This window comes from Pavona decussata, unplaced genomic scaffold (genome assembly GCF_977016875.1).
Source record: "Pavona decussata unplaced genomic scaffold, jaPavDecu1.1 SCAFFOLD_102, whole genome shotgun sequence".
NCBI classification, from domain to species: domain Eukaryota; kingdom Metazoa; phylum Cnidaria; class Anthozoa; order Scleractinia; family Agariciidae; genus Pavona; species Pavona decussata.
In genome coordinates, this window is record NW_028145517.1 from 712,627 (window position 1) to 732,718 (window position 20,092).

Here is a 20,092-nt window from a genome sequence, read left to right on the forward strand (position 1 = left end):
CGGCGTAACGCGTTTTGACTCTGGTGCCAAATAATTGCGAGAATTAACATTATCATGTTCAGACAGACCTGGAACTAAACTCCAGATGTGCCTTTAGTAGCGTTCTCGCCTTGAAGGTTGCTGTTTGGGGTTAGTAAGCGTTGCGACGGAAAGCGATTTTGCGTCATGACGCGATTGTTCCGCAGGAAGTACGTTTCGTTGTGGTTTTAGTTAAAAAGCGAGGCGTTGGTGGTTCTAGATGGATCGTGCAATAGCTAAGGAGAGACCCGCCGGTCGCCGGAGGTTAAATTCTTTTGTCTTGACTTGGTTAACACCTAAAAACAAAGGAGATCCATTGACAAAGAAGTTCAAGGAATGAACGATTGAGCTGGAATTGAAAGTGCTTTTTATACGATACAAGAAGGACTAAATATTAAGGTATGGTCATCTTTTTTGGTCAGTGTGTATGTATTGCTTAGAATATTTTTTTTGTCCTCTTCGTTTCAAATAATTCAAATGGTTACGAAGGGAAAACAAATCTACCTGAGGCAAACTGTGCCGTCTGCGAACGGAAAATTGAAAGATAACGACACGCTTCTCGTGTTAGGACATAAAAATTTTCTAACCGAAATACAGTGAAAATTACAGGTTATTGTTGTTGTTCTCAAGTGCATTTTTAGTTCTAGATAAAACTCCTTAGCGAGATTGACATCGATCAATCGAAGGGCTTTGGTACTTACGGCGCTAAGGTGAATGCAATGCTATACCGCCAAGAATATTTCAATAAGTGGATCGACTTTCTGACACTACGTCTCAACGAAAAGAGGCCAACGCCGGTTTTCATATTAATTATTTGAAGGTTTTTGTTCATAAAACTACCTTGGGGTACTACAAATAGGAGCAATGGTTAGACGGCTATGATTTTTTCTGAATTTTGGCGTATTTTCTGGAGTAAAAGATTAATATTTCGGGTAGCAGTTGAAATGCGGAGCTGTTGTGAGATTTACATCGGTTTAAGAAGTTTATAAACGCCTTTTAATGTGAGTTGTGACTCGATGTTTAGCTAATGTTTTTGCAGACTCATGCGGATCTAGCCATGTTCCGTCTCTAACGAATTTTATGTCTCGTACAACCTCATTAACAATCCATTTATGGTCTTTCTTCGAATTAAAAACATCCCCCACATATGTTCCCCGCAAGTCGAACAATTTCCTGAATTAGATCGGTCATAAATGCCACATTGTTCCCTCGTCAAGCCTCATACCATGTGATCATTCTCACAAACTAACGCGCGCTTTTCTGATCGGAAAACAAGTGTTTGTCTCATGTGTGGCAATATTTTGCTTAGTTTATGGTTGTGTCGGTAGCTTTTTCTTTCAAAGCGATGAATCGGTTTCATATTCTAGATGTGGTTTTTTTTATGCGTCGCACTCTCTGTACTCTGTGGCTCAAAATGTTTGGGTCGCTGTGTCATTGCGGCTTTCATCTAAAATTACTCCGTAACATTTATTTTAGACCTATTTCGACAGGAAAGTGGTTGCGGCTTACAAAAGCTTTCATTTTGAATGGCCATATCTCTTAATGAGTTTACCCACAGAACCAAAAGTTAGATCATCCTTACACGTCAAAATATGCTAACAGGACTGCGCGCGGCTTTTGTTTAGGATTTTTTCTCAGAATCAAAAGTTAGACCCATGAAAATTCATTTGAATGTTTTAGCTTATTACCGGCTGAGGATTGAGGTCAAGGAGAGACGAGACTTAAGAACTTAGCAAATATCCCGATTCTTACAATATGCCTTAAGCAGTTTACGTTAGAGTTAAGTCTTGATTGTTCGACTTTTTTTAAATGGAATCTCAATGTGGTTAAAAGTTGTCACCCTTAGGAATGTTCGTGTTATCCCTGTTTTGCCCTGATGATGGACAGCCTTTCATTTCGCCTTTCGAGTGGAATTAATAAGCACCAGGATGTGGTTGTCAAATTAAGTTGCGGTTTTGCTCTAGTCGGGCACTTCAGTGAAATGCCCTGAAAATTAAAAATGGCATGCAACCAAAGTCAATTTCTTATGATTTTATTGGCGTGAGCTGGCTAATTTATAATTAATTATTAGATATGCTCACCTGGTGAGCGATTACTTGGGAATCTTGTTTGTGTTGTGGCGATATGGCACATGAATAAAGGGATCAAAGTGATAAGATTTGATTGAACTACAAGTTAAGCTTCAAGCAACGTTTTCTTACTATAGTTCATTGACTCTCTGCTACTGAAAACCTGTGCTGATTCATCCGTTAGGTAAGAGCATAAGCGTACAGCCTGGAAGATGATTATTTTTTTTTTATCCATTTTTTTTATAAAGATGATTCATTTTCTAGTTTAATTGTACGATTCATTTGAAGATAAGAAGAAAGCGATTCTGTTTACTTTGCTGTAAACATGGTTCTAGATTTGAGTCAATGCCGTCGAATCCTATAAAAGTGTAACCATATTCCAGTTTATGCTTACCATCCTCTAACCATATGCTTCCCTGTGGCGCCGCTGTTTAATATTTACGCTGTATAAAGGGGTGCTAACTTTTGAGTACGGGGACTGATGAAATCTTAGAATGAGACCATTCAAATGAAAGCTATTACGCAGTGCTTTCCTGTGGTGCTGTTTATTTTGCTGCACAAGGTAGTTCTAACATCTGAGTCCGTAGTTGAAGTCCGAAAGTGTGACCATTCAATTGAAAGCTTTTGAGCAGTGCTTTTCTTTGGTGAAGTTCCTTTGGTAATTTTTAGATAAAAAATTCTGCTGCTTTTGGGAGAGGTTTGTAAGGAGAATTATTGCGTTGCGCAATTATCAGTATATATAATGGGAACTACCACTGAGCTGGCGTGTCTACTCAGCTAGGATGAATGACACCCAGTTTCAGTTTTTCAGAGTGTATTTATCTTTGTTCCTCTGATCCTTGTTTCAAAGGACGGCTGGACAATTCAGGGGGCCTCTTCATTAAAACGAACAAATTATGTGTTTTAATGAAGACGTTAGCAACTCAAGGGGTTATCCCAGAAGCAAATGCCTTAGGAAACTCACGACCGGGTGGTTTTCCGACCATGTAGCTCTTCTCTCTTGTATCTCTGGCATTGCAAATCCCCCAGAGCGGTCGTTTGTGATGAAAATCGCCTGTTGAGTTTTTGCTGGCGTAAAAGACATAGTACAGTGTGAAACGGAGGGCGACCTTTGCTGAGTTCGTTGTACTGCTATCAAACTGGAGTTTCCTTCACTTCTTGCTTCGTCTTGGAAAGTAACGCAAAATTAAAGATTTTTAAAACAAGCAAGATAGAAGTTAAAAAAAATGAAAATATAAAAAAGGTTGGGGAGCACGTTTATGTTGTTGCACGAAAACAGTTTCAAACAGTGGAGTAAAAAAAGAACAACCGAGCAGTTTGTTGACAGCTGGAAGGGTTTCCAACAGCACACAAACGAAGTTGTTTCAGCTTTCATGCATGGTGTGGTTCATGATTTGACTACAAAACATCTGTTATCCTCATGACATTTCGTGCATGCCCAGTAATAGCCGTCTTCAGTCATCTCATTCTTATCGATCATCGCCAATAGCCCATCTTACATTGCGACGCATTTAAATTGATTATAGACACTTCCACTTTGAGATCGCTCTTGACAAGAGGAGATAATCTGCTTTGAAAAGCCGAAAATCTGGCTTTCGAGTAAAGGATCTACTTGACGAAGTAAGTAAAACGTTTTGCGAAATGAAATGTTTTTGTACCAAGAGTTGCGTCTGTAGACAGAGTTTTGCCTGTTTCTGCTCTCCAATCTCTCCAGGCGTCAGATTCGACTCAGAGTTGTACCATTTACGATTTCCATGTCCGTCTCTAGTGTAATAGTATTATCAGTCTTCTTTTGTTAGCCAAGTTGGTTAGTTTTCAATTCTAATCCCATGATAGTATCCTTTCACCTAATTAAATTGATATTGATATGGAATAATGAATCGATGTTCCGTTATTGTACCGAGATGTCTCCAACTATCCAACCATGCAATCAGACACCAGCCATTTCAGATATAGCTATTGAGGAAGCATTAAAACAATTACCTATATATTACCAGCGCAGATATTGCGAAGGAGATGTCAGTCTAGATGATATTAGTTTGCGTTTCAATTTAACCACCGTTTTCGTTTTTCTGTCTTTTTCTTGTCAAGCCATACTTTCAAAGTGACAGATGGCTAAATCTATTGTGTTTTATTCCTCTCTTTCTTAGTTTTTCAGACACGAACAAGCTTTGATTTCTTTCCACCGAATCAGTGTGAGGTCCAGAGTGATAGTAAAGTAGTTTGTACTTGTCGAATGCGTTTAAAGATGTAGGATCAGAAAACGGCTTTCAAGAGGCTCTTCGAGAGGGTCATGGCTTATTTCCCTCAACTGGTTGGCTTTATAAATGTCTTGGGGGGTACTCAGTAAAGTCTTACATGAGGAGGCTCCGAATGCGGTGCGATTCATATACCAGCTTTTACCGAAATGGTTCCCCTTTCTCATACCTAAAAAGAAAAAAAATGTACCCCTTTCTCAGGTCAAATACAGAGGATCACCAATGTTTTTTTGTTGGTACAGCAGCTCATTCACTATGATCTTTGCGTTGCAATTTATGGCTGGATGTTGTGCTCCGTTTTTGCTACCCTTCTCATACGATAATTTTTATTGGGTCCCTTTCGGTTCATATTCAATTTATGCGATCCTTGAAAGAAGTAAAATTGAAATTTCGCTACCCCTTCCATCCGACAAAGGTATAAAATGTACTTCACTTGGTATAGTCCACTACTTAGAGTCCCCCCCCCCCCCCCCCCTTCTCCTCCCTGGTTTATGTCTTCAAAAACTCTGGAGTCTTTGTAATACGTTCTGACATTTTGAGTCATAAGGTGAAATCCTAACGTGCGGCCACGCGTGGTGATGGTTCAGTGATGTTCGTCATCTTTTGCCGTAGATGGTGGTTCTAACTTTTTCAGAGGCTTCCGTGACATTCCTGTGGTGCCGTTCGTTTGTCTATGCTTTCTTGAAAGCTTCTTTTTGATGCCGAGGCCATGCCCTGGAAAAACGCCATCAGCATAAATGGCAACGTAGATAACAGAAGTAATAAAGTGATAACACTACGATCCTGGCACCATCTGGTAGCATATTTTTTTTTATGCTGGGGGTACTGTCTAATACATATGGTTTTAAAATAGACTGCTTGTGATCTTACAGCGGTATGCGACGTGTTCTTGGTTTGTGTAAAGGAAAGTGAAGTTGAAATTGCAAGCGACTAGCTTTTTAACTTTATTTGCGTCTCAAAATTAGTCAAACCGTCGTATTTGCTTTCGATCAAATTCAGGTGTCAAATTAGAAGGCCAATACACCGTTGGATTTTTGTTGTCGTTGTTTTTTTGTTTTGTTTTGTTGTTATGATTTTCTCAAGTACTTTTCGTTACCTGTTCCGACGCCATTATCAATCGCTGCATGGTATTTGCAAGATTTTTCGCGCAATGATAACAATAGCTAGAGCTCCATGACTAGACACATGTTTTCTGGAAAAAAAATGTTTTGTTTAAAATTACATCAGCAGATTCAGTAGCAACCTTTGCAGTAGTGTTGGTGTCGAAGTAAGGGATCCATAGCGTTTAGTTTTTGCTTATATTTCCTCTTTTGTTTGTGGTTTTTCCTTTTAACATAATCCTATGTCCTGCACAGCTATGGCTACCTTCACTTAACATTTTATTTTTATTCATAAATATTTTTATTAGTTTATTGAGTTGGAGCGTGCTGCGTTGTAGAGGACACTTCCTCAATTATCATAACTAATTCTAACATCTACCCATATTTTATTATTTTTTTGTACCTATACCTCCCTGCCCATATCACATCACCCATTACCTTGGTTTCCTACTAACAGCTCACAAGGATGCCTCAAAGTTCATCATTTTCCATGCACCACCGACGTTCGTGCAGTCGCAATATTTTGGTGTTGCTGCTGTTTTTGTTGTCAATTTGTCGTGTTAATATTTGCTTCTTAGAAGCTACTTCCCAAATCACATATCAAAATTTCATTCACACTGAGCCTAAGGCTATAATCACTTTTTGTGGCATGATAAACAGTTCCAAGGGAAAACGGCGCTAAATAGTTTTTAACAAAGCTTGAATAGACACATCGTGGAATGAACTGTCAACACAATTTATTAGTTGCTTTCCACTTATATTCAGTATTTCAACATGTTGGTGAAGGGTGGGGATAAGGTAAACAATTTTTGCCACTGAAAATATAAGATTCATTTTTCAAGGAACAACTACCGGTACATAATTCAAATCTGCATGCCCTCCGAAACTTAGGAAATGGTGATACTTACCGCCGAGTAGAACTTGCTCCGAAAGGGTTTGTTTTGCTGTTTTTGTGTTAATGTTTCCTGTGAAAAGACATAACGACTTCTCAGTCTTTTGCCGGTTCCTGAGTAATGCCGAGAATTTGTGCGAATGTTCGGTGCCTTGCAAAAACCGGAACAAAGATTTTGTCCAAGGCAAACAATACTGACCCAATTTCCTTTTAGCATCACATCGCGAATCGACCAACGCCGAACAGAAGTACTACTCAGTAGCTAGTATTTGAATACTCACTCGTTGCAGTTCGTCTCTTAGTAAAAACACAGAACACTTTGCAGTTTGATTTTTGGTGTAAAGGAGGAAACCCGGATATATTAGCGCTGTTTTGGGCCGTCGCTCACCGCAGTCGAGACAGGATGCGACTTTTTTAATGGATGGGCATCTATAGGTGTTTAATTAATTTATGATTAAATCGCTGGTGATTTTTTCATTTCGTTATTTGCAATGGTCTTAGGCATTGTTTGCTTTCAACTACAGTGGAACCTCGATTTAACGAAGTGGCAAGGGACCAAGGAAATTGGTTTGTTATCGACATTCTGTTCTATACATTTTAAGAGGCCCGCCTGAAGAATATTGTTCGTTATACAGAGGACTTCGTAAGAAGAGGTTCGTTAAAACGAGGTTCCATTGCACCCTGATTTTAAACGTGCAGACCATACTGTTGTTGTAACGTTAACACACTTCAAATTGTACTTTCTAACACTGACGTGTTTACAAGCATTCAGTTTATCGTTTAAAGACGCCATATATTATGCATACGCAAGTGATTCCTTTATCCTTATGTTCTTCTTATCTATTTCAGGTAAAACAAGGTAGCTTTAAACAGCAAAGACACTTTTGAAACCACGTCCTCAAGTCAACCAGTGGACGAAGAAAAGAGAGAAACTTAACTTTTCCAACAACATTCAACATAATGGCAGTCGAACAAAACGCATCCGCTATGCCTCCAAACTCTTCAGAATCCATGAGAACACTTAATGAACCAGAAGGCTTTATAGAACCAGAGGCTCTTAAAACATTCCGCTTTTTCACCTATGCGGTGATTATCGTCTTCGCTCTGGTTGGCAATGTGGCGGTTTGCATCATTACTCGTCGCAACCGCCGCCTTCAAGCAAGTACGTACTGTTTAATAATGAACTTAGCTGTGTCCGACATCGGATCAGTGCTATGTCTTCCATTTCTTTTGCCAGAACTCTATATTGGAAACTGGATGATGGGAGAGGTCATGTGCAAACTTCTCAAACCCAGTGTTGTGATGTTTAACTTTGTTACTACCAACACGCTGGTGGCGATAGCGTGCGATCGTTTCCGCGCCGTTGTGTTCCCTTTCGCGGCACGCCCGTCCACGTCTGAAACACGCCTCATCATCGCACTGTTGTGGTTGATCGCTTTCGTATTCTCCCTACCTTCATACGGAGCAATGACGGTGATCAGTTATCCCGAAGGCTCTAGCAACTATTACTGCATCGATTTTTTCTCTGGCGACCCAGAAAAAGACACTTTATATCGCCGCGTTTACACGATAATAATGTACATTGTACAGGCCCTCTCACCCGTGCTTGTGATCTCAGTACTCTACCTCAAAATCACAGCCACATTGAAGCACGTCCGTCTCGTACCAGTAGCACTCAGGCCAGTTCGGGCCAACTCCCTGACCTCCACACCCAATGCGAGCCCTCGGTCCTCGGTTGTAAATGTGAACGGGCTTAACATGAACGCCACCGGCTTTTTAAAGAGACAGATTATGGAGAAAAAGTTTCTCAGAATGTTGATGACTGTTCTTGTTATTTACGTGCTGTGCTATCTACCGTTCCAAACGATGTATCTCGTGTATGAGTTTCACCCAGAGCTGTCCTTTGAGCCATACATGCAGCCATTGTCCGAATTTCTGTACTTGATCGTGTGGCTGCCAAACGCGCTGAATCCGATTTGCTACGGTTGTCTGAACGAGTACTACAAACGCGCCTTCAAAGCACTGGTTTTTCGGCCGCGTAAATTTATTAAGACTTTAAGAGCGCGGCAGAGTTTTTCTCATTCTGTTATGGTGACCACGCTGAGCAGAAAGCGAACCCGTTGAATCGCCTGTAGTGAAAACCCAGACGTACAGAAGAATGGCGTTGGCTATATCTTTCTAAAGTTATTACGGATTGGAAAAATGGTTTTCCTTGCGGATGGGAGCATTGTCTTCTGAACAGTTCAGTTTCAGACGCTAAATGTCCGACGTTAGACGTAGGCCTTCCCCATTGACCTCCGCTGGACTACGTTTTGCGCGACACGGTTCCAGTGCTTTAAGAAACTATCTAAGTCGTTTCTCCATCTCGTCCTTGGTCTTCCTCGGTTCCTTGTGTGTCGCCGGGGCGTCCAGAACGTAATGCGGGTTGTCCAATGATTATCTGTTCTTTTCGATAGGGGAATCCTTACTGACGTCATTGTTTACATTTTTCCTCATTAGCATACGACTTAACTCATAGAAGCCGTGGCTGTATATATGAACTTAATGCAAAAGTTGAAAAAGCTGATTAAGTTGAGCATTTTGTGCAATTTTCAGCTGTTTGCAAGCAATATTGAAGGAAATAGCAGCCATCAAAAACTGCGAAAATGCTGGGTGGCGAAAACGTTAATGAGCCATACATTCTCTGTAAAGTTTCGAGTTTTTAGAAGAGAATTTCTCCGAAACCCTTCGATGTATTGGGCTCAAATTTTCAGAGAAAACTGAAACTGTTATGCCCTTTCAATATTCAGAGTTTTTATTTTGTTAGCGTCATCAGATAATGATAAGCATATGTTAATGAGGCAAAAAGTGTAAACAAGGATTCGCCTATACATGACCAGCCCAAACAGCGGTAACGTAAATAATGGTTCTCGCAACGTCGCCTCAATGTAATCGTGAACTCATCCTGCCGTTTCATAACAACCTTTGCTAACTGGCGTTCGTGTAGTTGGTCGCCATGGGAACGAAAAAAATACGTTTCATGTTTCCATGGTTACTGCCAATGTGGCAGGAACATTGTACATGTACCAGCAAACGTTTCAAGATAACACGCAAAAGACAAACAAACAAACAAGTAAAAAAAAAAGTGACATTATTTATTGACCTTGTAATATTGTATAAATGTATGATATATTGTAAGATATCATGCTGAAAGTAATTTCTGATTAACCAATCAAATTCCGTCGCGCATGTATGCTGGCTGTTATTTAAAAGAAACATATGTTGAAGGAGTATCACGACAAGAGGAGAGTTGTTTGACTCTCTCCCACATAACAACAGACCGTGGTGAATAAAAGGAAAATGAAATAAACCATGTGCTCTGATGTGGCATTTTTTCCGATGCTCCTAGGTCTTAAAAGACGATCTGAGTTCTTGCAGTAAGGGTTCAGAGAATTAACAATTACGGGAGCAGTAACCCTTTACTTAATGAAAACCGTTTCATTTTTACGTAATGGGGCATAGAGGGAAGAATTTTTGAAGGCTCTAACACGTCTGGCCAATTAGCTGCAGAATTCGTTATTCAGGAGCTTGCAACAACAACAAATTATAAAATCATGCATCATTATCATCATCATCATTATCTTCAAAATTCATAAAATGTTGTTTTCTGTTTTCTCGTGTCGTGCAAAAACCTCTCGAATAGCTGACACAATTTCATCTTTTCCGAGACAATGTAAAGAACTAGCCTTCCCTAAATCTTAGCTGACTTTATTTCGCCAAAAAATTGAATTAACATACTTTTACCACTTAAAGTCAGAATTTAAGTGGCGAATAAGGTCTTCGGATTTTCCACCGAAACGAACCTTTGGCTCTCTCCCAGGGAACAGGAAGTGGAGAGGCCCTGAGAACGAGGTTGGAAATTCCCTATCATTGTTATCAGTTCCAGACCTCCCGTTTCTTTGCTCCAGGCCTCGCGTCACCTTGCCGCGCGCGCGACCAAAATGAAAGACCTTTTAGTTTAAAAATGAGATGGTTATAATAAAGGCAAGTCAAAACAACAAAGTAAAACATTCTTTGATTTGCAATTTTAATTTGATACGAGGGACTCTTGTCCCTCTAGGACACGTGGCCTGTTTGAAAGCGACTCAACTTATAAATCAAATGTCAACACTCTAAGAAAAAGAAAACCAGTACAAAGAAGTCATACACCCATACCGCCAAGTATATAAGAAGGTTGTTATAAAATGCAGGCACAATTTGCGGCACAAAATGTGGGCTAATTTTCCGGCGAATATCGGCCGGTAATCGCGCATACTGGCTGTCATCTTTGTGTTTAGTGTGGTTGCATTTACTAGCACTGTAGTGACTTCTCGCTCCGAAGGTTTTCTTCCAAAACTGTTTGATTGATTTGATTGATTGTTAACCCACGTAAGGAAGAAAAATTTCCATCTTATTGCTTTTCCAGACCAACCCTTATCACCGAATCATGAACGGTCGAGAACGAGAAAAAAAAAAACTCAACTCTCCCTTTTCCAGAAAATTGTTTAACCATTATTTATGCTTGGCCAACAAAAATTTAAACTTGGCCTCTTAGATACTTCAAAAATGAAGTGCTTTGTCATCTTTTCCGTTTGCATTAATCGGCTTTTCAAAGTCACATCGCGATAACCCTGGTTAAAAATCCAGTTCTATAGATTCGTTGCCCAGGGGCATTTTCTGAAATGTCAAAACATGGAGAACAAATGACCCGTAAACTCTTTGATGACAAACTTTTAGTGAGGAATTCGACAAATAATTAGCACTGGAAACCGGAGTAAGGAGCATTGCCATTTACAAGTCTCGACTCATCAACGACTTGAGCTTTCGGAAGGATCGATTACAGTCGTAATTCCATAGATTCTGAATTGGTCTCCCGCCTCGTATTGACTTGACGCTGAGCGCATCAAATGAAGGATTCGGTTCAAAAAGTAAGTGAGTGCTTTCAAAGTGTACTGATTTAGAGGGGTGAAAGTCAGTGGGTATTGTTCAATCATTGGCGATGCGATTGCTATCAGCTGTCTACTATTAACCTGTGTGGTTACCCAGTGTTATGTCCATGAAATGCTGCAATTTCGTCGATCATCGACGAAAATCTAACAGCATTTCATCGTTCTAAAGCACTCGACAGACAGATCTCAGGTCAAAAGGATGTATTTCACGTCAGAGGGGAACGGTATTCATTTTCTACGCGACGCAAAGGGTGAACTGAAATTACAAAACCTGTAATTTTGTGGACTACATCTTACCCTCTACCTGTAAAACAGAGTACAGCTGGAGTTTGCGAGTTTAAGATTGGAGATTGCAGTTTACTTGTGTTTGAAGGTAAACCCCCTTAGGCAATTGAAACATTTTTTATTTCCATATTAATAAACACATTCCACGTCCATACCTATATCTATGCGGCATTTGAAAACATTGATCGGCGTGTTTTTAGCGTTAAAAACACATCAACAACAAAGCAGTCATATGTTTGATGGGAATGTGCTGAGGTATACCTAAAGAGTCGTAGCAGCTTAGAACGAGTTTATAATTCGCATTTCTGTCATGCCGAAAACAATTGAAGCTTCAGATAATAATCAAATATTAAACCCTCTATTCGACTTTCATTTCTTTTACCTCTCTTATTTGTTCGATTAGTGGTCTGATTTACCACTTTGTCAGATATTCTGGGACTTTAATCATGTTTGAGGCGACTAAAATGCTCTGTATTTTCAGTTCGATAATGTAATGTATGTATGTTGAAAAGCATCCATATTACAATTTTAGATTGCCCCCCTGTGCGTGTCTCGCCCGCATTGTTATACATGTGTTTATACGAAATTATTCTTGACTGAGACTATTTTTAAGCATATTCTCGACTGGAAAACAACCTGCACTTTCCAGTGCACGTGCTTGATTCAGTAAGAGAAATTTTCCTACTGAGAAAATTGAACATCTGAATCACATTATATTGATTGCGTAGACAGACAATGCAAGTCTGTTTTTGGTCCGTTTTGTTATGGGCTTCTTGCGTATGAGATCTTTCGAGAAGAAATTGAAGTTCAAATATCCGCTATGGTTGACAGTAAAGAGTCTGGGTTGCGGTTTATAATAGAGTCCTAAAGTGACGAAGTCACAAAAACTAAATTTATGGAATTATGGGATTTGTTAGTATATTCTGAAAAATGCATACTTGCCAAAACTCAGTATCTTATTGCAATTTGGGGGTGAGATATTAGCTTTGTTATGCCCCGATGACTCCATACAATTTTTTTTGTCAGTTCCAAACTTTAGGGAGGCTCACAGTAGTTTTTCTGGACTTAGGGTGGAAGTTTTGAAATTACAATCGTGCATAGAAGATAAACTTCGATCTCCTTCATACTACATCATCATTTCAACAAATGATCAAAAATAATTTTTTTCATCAGTTTCCAAGCAACAGCTATTACCATAGCAACGGTAGTACATAGCGTCTCATTTTAAACATTGTCGATTATCTCGAAATCTAGACAGACACTTTACGACAAAACTTTGGGGAATCAAGGACGATGCCTACTAATACAGAGGTATTTTTGCGCAGTTATGACTATGCCGGAAATGTAGATCTTAGAAAGGGTTATTTCCATAAAGAAAATTGTGGTAACCACGCATGATAAGCAAGCAACAATAATTCTAAAAAGCAGTAAAATACAAAGCTATGAATGGCGTTTTTCGCCAAATTGAAGCTTTCTCATCTCTGAAAAATGTATGGATATCTCCAATTTTCATACCAAGAGCACTTCGTAAGTTCTGCTTTCTCTGCATAGTTTTAAACCGTGCAAAAATATCCCTGTATTAGTAGGAAACTCGAGTATCTTGAGATGCACAGAAAGTATGCGCCGTAACAAAAGTAGGCACCGTCCTTAAACTACTTAATCTAGACAACTTGCACGCGAAATTAGAAACATTCTGTAAGAGCGTTTTTAAGTAAATAATGAATCAATTTTTACCGGGTGATTTTGTTTATTCCCACATTTTTCGCCAATATCTCTGGGAAAATAAAACTTGACATTTTCTCTTTTCTGTTAAAAGGTCACTTTCCTCATAGCAAAACATCTTAAAATGTATATTGAGCTTCATCATTGTGCTTCTGATTTTAAGATATTCATGTTTGAAAACAGCCAAAATAAAGGGCACATCAGTGAAAAAGTTTCTACTTTCCCATAAATTGAGATATCTTAAAAATACCCGACAGATTTTTCTGTTAAATTGCAAGTGGTTAAAGTAAGACTTCTTTTCGATATTCTACGATATTCATGTTTAAAAACAGCTAAAATAAAGGGCACATCAGTGAAAAAGTTGCCACTTTGCAAAAATCGAGATATCTTAAAAATGTCCCAACAAATTTTCAATTGTAAGCGGTTTAAGTAAGAATTGTTTTCGATATTTGCACAAGTTTTAGGCTCAAGAACCGAAACCGGTGTTAGATAAGAAGGCTGAATCTTGGTCAAGTTTCAGTCGTCATTCGCTTTCTGCGAACACGAGTTTTATTTTGTTTGTCCCGGTCTAATTTACTGCTATTCACGTATGTTGAAATGGTGATGTGGTATGAAGGAGATCAAAGTTTATCTTCTATGCAAGGTTGAAATTTCAAAACTTCCACCCTAAGTCCGGAAAAAACTGCTGCGAGCCTCTTTAAGAACTTAGACAAAATTAGAAGGATTTGTATCGAGTCATCGGGGCATAACAGAGCTAACATCTCCTTCCCAAATTGCAAAAAGATGCTGATTTTTGGAAAGTAGGTATTTTTCATCATGCTCTTTCAAAATATACTAACAAAACCCATAATTTCAAAAATTCAAATACTTGTGACGTCACACTTTAGGACTCTATTGAGGCAGGATACAACACACTAGAAATATAGCGAAATACAAGCTGAAAATTAGACATAGCTGGAAGTTGTATGGCTCTGTTTTTAAGGTGAAGTACCGCGGGAAAATGTGTAAATCAATGTTGCAAAACGGGATTAAAGTGCCACTACGATCAAAATTTTGCATCCCTTTTTTTCTTCAGCTTTGGAAAGTAGAAGTGATAAATACTAACCACGCCAAATTTTACATCGAAATTCCAACGGGAAGACCAGTTATTTTAAACGCGAAGTTCAGCTTCGCTGTGCCGCCATTACTCGAACGACAAAAGGCCGTGAACTACATAGAGAGCTGGATCTAGTTGCACCGACAGCAATATGACGTCATACGCGCACACATTTATGGTTCTGAAATACGTCAAAAGGGGGTAATTTCTTCAGACAAATCGTCTTTTTGTACATCGCACCGAAGTACTAAAGTCTGTAAAGACATATCCTCTCGACGACTTCGACAGCTGCTTCGAGGGAAACTCAAACGCAAGGACTGCCATGCAATGCTACTGCCTCGATGTTTACTTTTCCAGGGTAAAGCGAGGGACTAAGTGAAGCGATTAGGCCAAGGTAACTAATCGGAAATGAACTGTTTTCGTGAATGCGTGCAATGAAAGCAAGTGGCGCGGAGTGGTGGTGTGTATGTTTTGTTTATAGCTCATTGTAATGCTTTGTTTGTCCAGTGTTCATTACGTCTACTTCCTATAAGTGTCATGCTTTGGTAAAATGAAAGTGCATAGATACTCCATTTTATTCAAATAATAATAATAATTGCTTGTGGTATAATAAATATTGACAATCAACTGCCTCGAGTTTTTCGAATGCTCTCTTCGTACAAAGCACCCAACACATTTCTGAAAGACTTGTATGCCGACTGTAGAATACACAGCAAGGCGAGATTTTCGATCTGTATTAAATGAGCAATTGTAATTAAACTGATTGTGACATCTATATATTGAAACAATCACATGATATGTGAAAGTACAGGTCAGAAGAAATTTGCAGGCAACTTTCCAGCTGATGTGGACCTGCTGACACTCCAACTTGCAAAATTCTCTAATGTAGCTATCACTGACTACTGTGAGTCAAGAAGGTCTTGTAGCAATCCTATTTGGTCTGTGTTATTAACTAATTATAATACTATTATTGAGCAATTTTTTTAAATATCACTTGTAAATATGCTTTGACTGCACCTTTGTGCAGACTTGCAGTGAATATTATGCTGAAAGTTATCTTGTGGGACAAGTCAAGATAATATCTACAATTTAAACCATATTAGTTTGTACTAAAGAGAACAAATGAACCAAACTGACAAAATTATGAGACAGTATTTTGTCCAATACCCTATTCTAAAGAGTGTGGAAAACTACCAGTGCTTGGTAGATTTGATCTTTGTGTTTGAATTATTAATTTTGTATTTGTGCCTTCTTTTGTTTTCTTGGCAAAGCCTGTTATATGGACATCCAATTTTACAGCACAATTTTTTTGTACAACATAATAAATTTCTAAAAAAAAGTATTGCACTGTTTTGGTATAATTACCAGAGACAGTACAAAGGCGTCAACAAGGTCACCAAAGCACACCATGGCAAATAGGACTACCCATGGTAAATAATGCCATAGTAAATCTCACTTAACTTTTAGTTTAGATCTGTCAATGACACTTCCTGAACCTTAAAATACTGGGATCTGTATTATTAGGGTTAGTTTAGGGAAGCATGAAGGCATTTTTCACAGTTACAGAAGATACCTTGTCCAGAAGAATGGGCCAGGATCTTACACTAAGGTTTACATTGTACATAATGTGCAAATTTATAAATGGAAGGGAGAGGAGGAGAACTACCAGCAGATTTTTCCAATATTTAGCATTGATATCATATCAATATGACAAGTAGGTACTGGTAATGCAGTCTGTGTGTGTGTGTGGTTTTTTTTAAAAGTTGCTGTCATACCCATGTCATCAAGAACCACAATGCTGCAGGCAAGGTGAGAGTAGACAGCAAGACTGGCCTCTGACTTCAAGGGTAAACTTATCGTTACACAGGGAAGGTTTTTGGCCAGGGGGATCATGGCATGCATTCTTGTGCTCTGAGTATTCTCATTGTTGTAATGGTTATCAGAGAGGGCCACAGCAAACGGCATAACTTTAAATTTGATCTTAGAAACTGCCAACATAGCTGATAGGAGAGTCTTCAAAAAAATATCCTGGATATAGGTCAAGCACATTAATATAAACAGTGAAGGGATTATGGAAATTGTTTACTGATGGCCAATTATTTTGTTGGCTTGTTCATAGTGAGGGAGATTTGAGTGTTATGTCATAACAGCAACAACAAAAACAAAACAAACCCCCCCCCCCCCCAAAAAAAAAAAATAATAAAATGAAATAAAGTAAAATATGTGGTATTATTGGCATAAAAAATGGCTTTGATATTTAATGCTGGCCCTGTTCTTAGTTCAGGTTATTTTCTGAAGGACAAAGTAAAAACCCACAGATATCAACATCCAACATAAGAAAGCCAGAGCTATTGGACAGAAGAAAAAAGCTAAACAGAATAGAAAAACAACAAACACATAGTATAAGTATAAAGCATGAAAATGTTTGTGGGGTCATGTAAGATAAAACTTACAAGATAGAAAAAAATTAAAATGAAGTTCATGTCGCTGAACAAAAACAAAAAATAAGCTGTGGTTTGTGTGAAAACTTAGGTTAAAGTAATAATTGGCTCTTAATTTAAAACACCAAAGAAAAAAGACATTAAATCTCATTTCTGGTAGAATCTCCAAGAATAATTAAGGTATATCTGTGGAAAGGATGGTCATTCTTTCATAACTATAATATTTCAATTTTATGTCTGTGAATATTGTATGATTTGTGGGAAAATACAATACTGTTACAGCACAGTGTTATGCTGGCTCTTCACACTCAACATGTAAAATGAGTACAATTATAGTGTCAGTTTTAGATGAGATAAGAGGCAGGTTTGCTTGTTTCACTCAGATTCACACATCCTCATTGACCAAGGAACAAACATTGTTAAAATAACAAATATGGATGAGATATGATGCAAGCCTTCTAAGGTTTCCTCCTTAGCTGTCCTCCTAAACTTTCTTATTAATCTTTAGTTTTCCAGCTGTATTTGAGGGCTTTACAACAATTTATTGTTGAATGTTACTTGGACTGTGGCTTTAAAATATTAGGCCCCTCATGATTACTTCATTTACTGCTTGAAAGTTGTTGTAGAATGAGGAACGGATCTAACCAGGTAATACCTGGTAGATTACAGCCCTGTAGTATTGTAATATTGCAAATATTCTGTAGATTACAGCTATAGCTACCCACTTTTCGACTGAAGTTAATTATACATCATTTTAGGTTTGTCACAGCTTTATTGAACTATAAAAAAACGAGGTTAATAGTTCTTTTTTTCTTGACTCATTATGCAGCTTTGATTGATACTTGCGAACACCATACACGCCACCAACATAACATTAACATGTATTGGTCTGGAGTTATCCATCCTATTCAATAATTTGTTGCTCAAGTGCTTCTGCGAATAGTGATGGGGTTCTGTTTACTAATCCCAAATAGAAAACATACCCAGAATATTCAATAACCATATGTCTACCTCCAATACAGTTGCTGAGTAAAAAATGCCGGAGTGAATTCGTTTCTTCTTCGGCTTTACATGTAAATCCCAGGCTTGAATGAGCTGTTCGCGTGTCTTCGAAGCGTATTCTTTGCAATCATACGACTCCAAATCCACCGCCAAGGAAATTATAATCCAAGATATTCGATAAAATTGTCCTTTAGATCGCTTTTCACCAAACTGGATGGCGAATCTTACAAATAATCTTGCCTATTCACTTACTTTAGGACTTTCGATTACTGAGGTTTACTGAGTTCCTGCAAGGAACGCACGATGTTCGATGCGCGTATGACGTCACACAAAGATCTCATACAAGCAACTGCATTTTAGAATGACCAGGGGCGTCACTTTGCCGTCGGAGTAATGGCGGACGGGTTTTCGATGGTTTTTGGCCACTTATTCCCAGGATCAGTAAGCTTGTATAAAGCTAATTAATAGCTATTTTTGCAATTTCGAACTCATTAAATGGATTGGAACACGAAAAGGGCGAAAATGGAAGTAAAAATTTTCGTCGTAGTGGCACTTTAAACTGAGCAATTGTCATGAAGGCAAGGATTCTCGCTGATATGAGATAGTGCATGGACTGAGTAACAAAACGTAAGGGAAAAATGTTCAGAAACCTCGGTTAAGTGAGACTGAATATTCGAAACATTTCCATTGTACTGACATCTCTTTGTTCCACTCCAGGTACAACTAGTTAAATACTTGTGACAGAAGTAGCATCAGGAACCGACTGGACCTCGATTTTATAAGAAAGCAAGACAAAAAATGGCATCTGATGGGAATGACTCATTTCTTCCTCCCAATACATCGACCTACAGAACTATCGGAAACGAGCCACAGTTCTTCGTCGAACCAAAGGCGCTTAAAATATTCCGCTTTTTCATCTATGCGGTTATTATTTTCTTCGCTCTGGTTGGCAATGTGGCGGTTTGTATCATCACTCGTCGTAACCGCCGCCTTCAAACAAGTACGTACTCTTTTGTAATGAACTTAGCTGTGTCCGACATCGGATCGGTGCTATGTCTTCCGTTTCTTTTGCCAGAACTCTATATTGGAAACTGGATGATGGGAGAGGTCATGTGCAAACTTCTCAAACCCAGTGTTGTGATGTTTAACTTTGTTACAACCAACACGCTGGTGGCGATGGCGTGCGATCGTTTCCGCGCCGTCGTGTTCCCTTTCGTGACACGCCCGTCCACGTCGGAAACACGCCTCATTATTGCACTGTTGTGGTTGATCGCTTTCTTATTCTCCCTACCTTCGTACGGAGCAATGACAGTGATGAGTTATCCCGAACACCCGGGGTTTTATTTCTGTTTGGATATTTTCTCCAACGACGTAGACAAAGACACCTTGTATCGGCGTACGTACACGATAACGATGTACAATTTACAAGTGCTCGTTCCTGTCATTGTAATCTCTGCGCTGAATCTGAAAATTACAGCAACATTGAAGCACATCCGTCTTATACCACTAGCACTCCGGCCTACAAAGTCCAGCTCACTGAACTCCACGCCCAGTGCGAGTCCCTATTCCTCAGTTGTAAATCTTAACAAACTGAACATGAACTCTACAGGCTTCTTAAAGAGGCAGGCCATGGAGAAAAAGTTTCTCAAAATGCTGATGATCGTTCTGCTCGTCTTCGTGTTTTGTTATTTACCGTTCCAGACGCTGTACCTCGTCTACGAATTTAACCCACAATTGTTCTATGTTCCATACATGCAGCCATTGTCTGAATTTCTGTACTTGATTGTGTGGCTGCCAAACGCGCTGAATCCAATCTGCTACGGTTGTCTGAACGAACAGTACAAGCGCTCTTTTAAAGCGCTGATTTTTCGACCTCGCAAGTTTTTTCGGGCAGTGAAATTGGGGCATGGTTTCTCTCATTCTCTGATAGCCATTGCACTGAGTAAAACACAGTAAAACGATGCGCACGGGATGGTATTTTTGTACAGTTGAACTCTTTAACCGCTTAGCCCCAATATAGTGATCATAATCTAATTTCTCCACTCAATTTTACCACGTGATCGAACATGTAGGTTAAGAGAATGAGGAAATGATCACCAAGGATAAGATTAATAAGATGTTTTGATGAGTAAACAAGTTCTCCCAACTATTATCATAAGAAATATATAGAGAACAGTTAGGAGATTCTGCGTGTTGATCATAGAGCTTAAAGGGTTAATAAAGGACAGAGATGGTTTCCTTA

The 20,092-nt window shown here is 39.0% G+C and overlaps 3 protein-coding genes across 5 annotated transcripts in view; all 3 read left to right on the top strand.

Moving 5' to 3' along the window:
- Positions 1-7,328, top strand: part of LOC146471481 (RNA-binding protein 41-like) — a 28,891-nt gene extending 21,563 nt beyond the window's left edge. Inside the window, exon 9 of the mRNA XM_085119952.1 lies at positions 7,187-7,328. Within this exon, the coding sequence (XP_084976078.1) occupies positions 7,187-7,200 (14 nt within the window). The 3' untranslated portion in view covers positions 7,201-7,328. The remainder of the gene's footprint in view (positions 1-7,186) is intronic.
- On the top strand, positions 7,298-9,686 carry LOC146471483 (neuropeptide Y receptor type 1-like). The gene has a single exon (XM_085119954.1). The coding sequence runs from the start codon at positions 7,298-7,300 to the stop codon at positions 8,459-8,461; it is 1,164 nt and encodes a 387-aa protein (XP_084976080.1). The 3' UTR covers positions 8,462-9,686.
- Positions 9,687-11,080: 1,394 nt separating this feature from the next.
- On the top strand, positions 11,081-20,092 carry LOC146471484 (substance-P receptor-like). 3 transcript variants are annotated; one of them, XM_085119956.1, is made up of 2 exons: positions 11,081-11,283; positions 18,568-20,092. In XM_085119956.1, the coding sequence occupies exon 2, from the start codon at positions 18,649-18,651 to the stop codon at positions 19,804-19,806; it is 1,158 nt and encodes a 385-aa protein (XP_084976082.1). In that variant the 5' UTR covers positions 11,081-11,283; positions 18,568-18,648; the 3' UTR covers positions 19,807-20,092. The 3 variants fall into 3 exon arrangements, with proteins under 3 accessions (XP_084976082.1, XP_084976081.1, XP_084976083.1); XM_085119955.1 differs by having other exon boundaries at positions 11,082-11,677; XM_085119957.1 differs by lacking the exon at positions 11,081-11,283 and adding an exon at positions 13,162-13,223.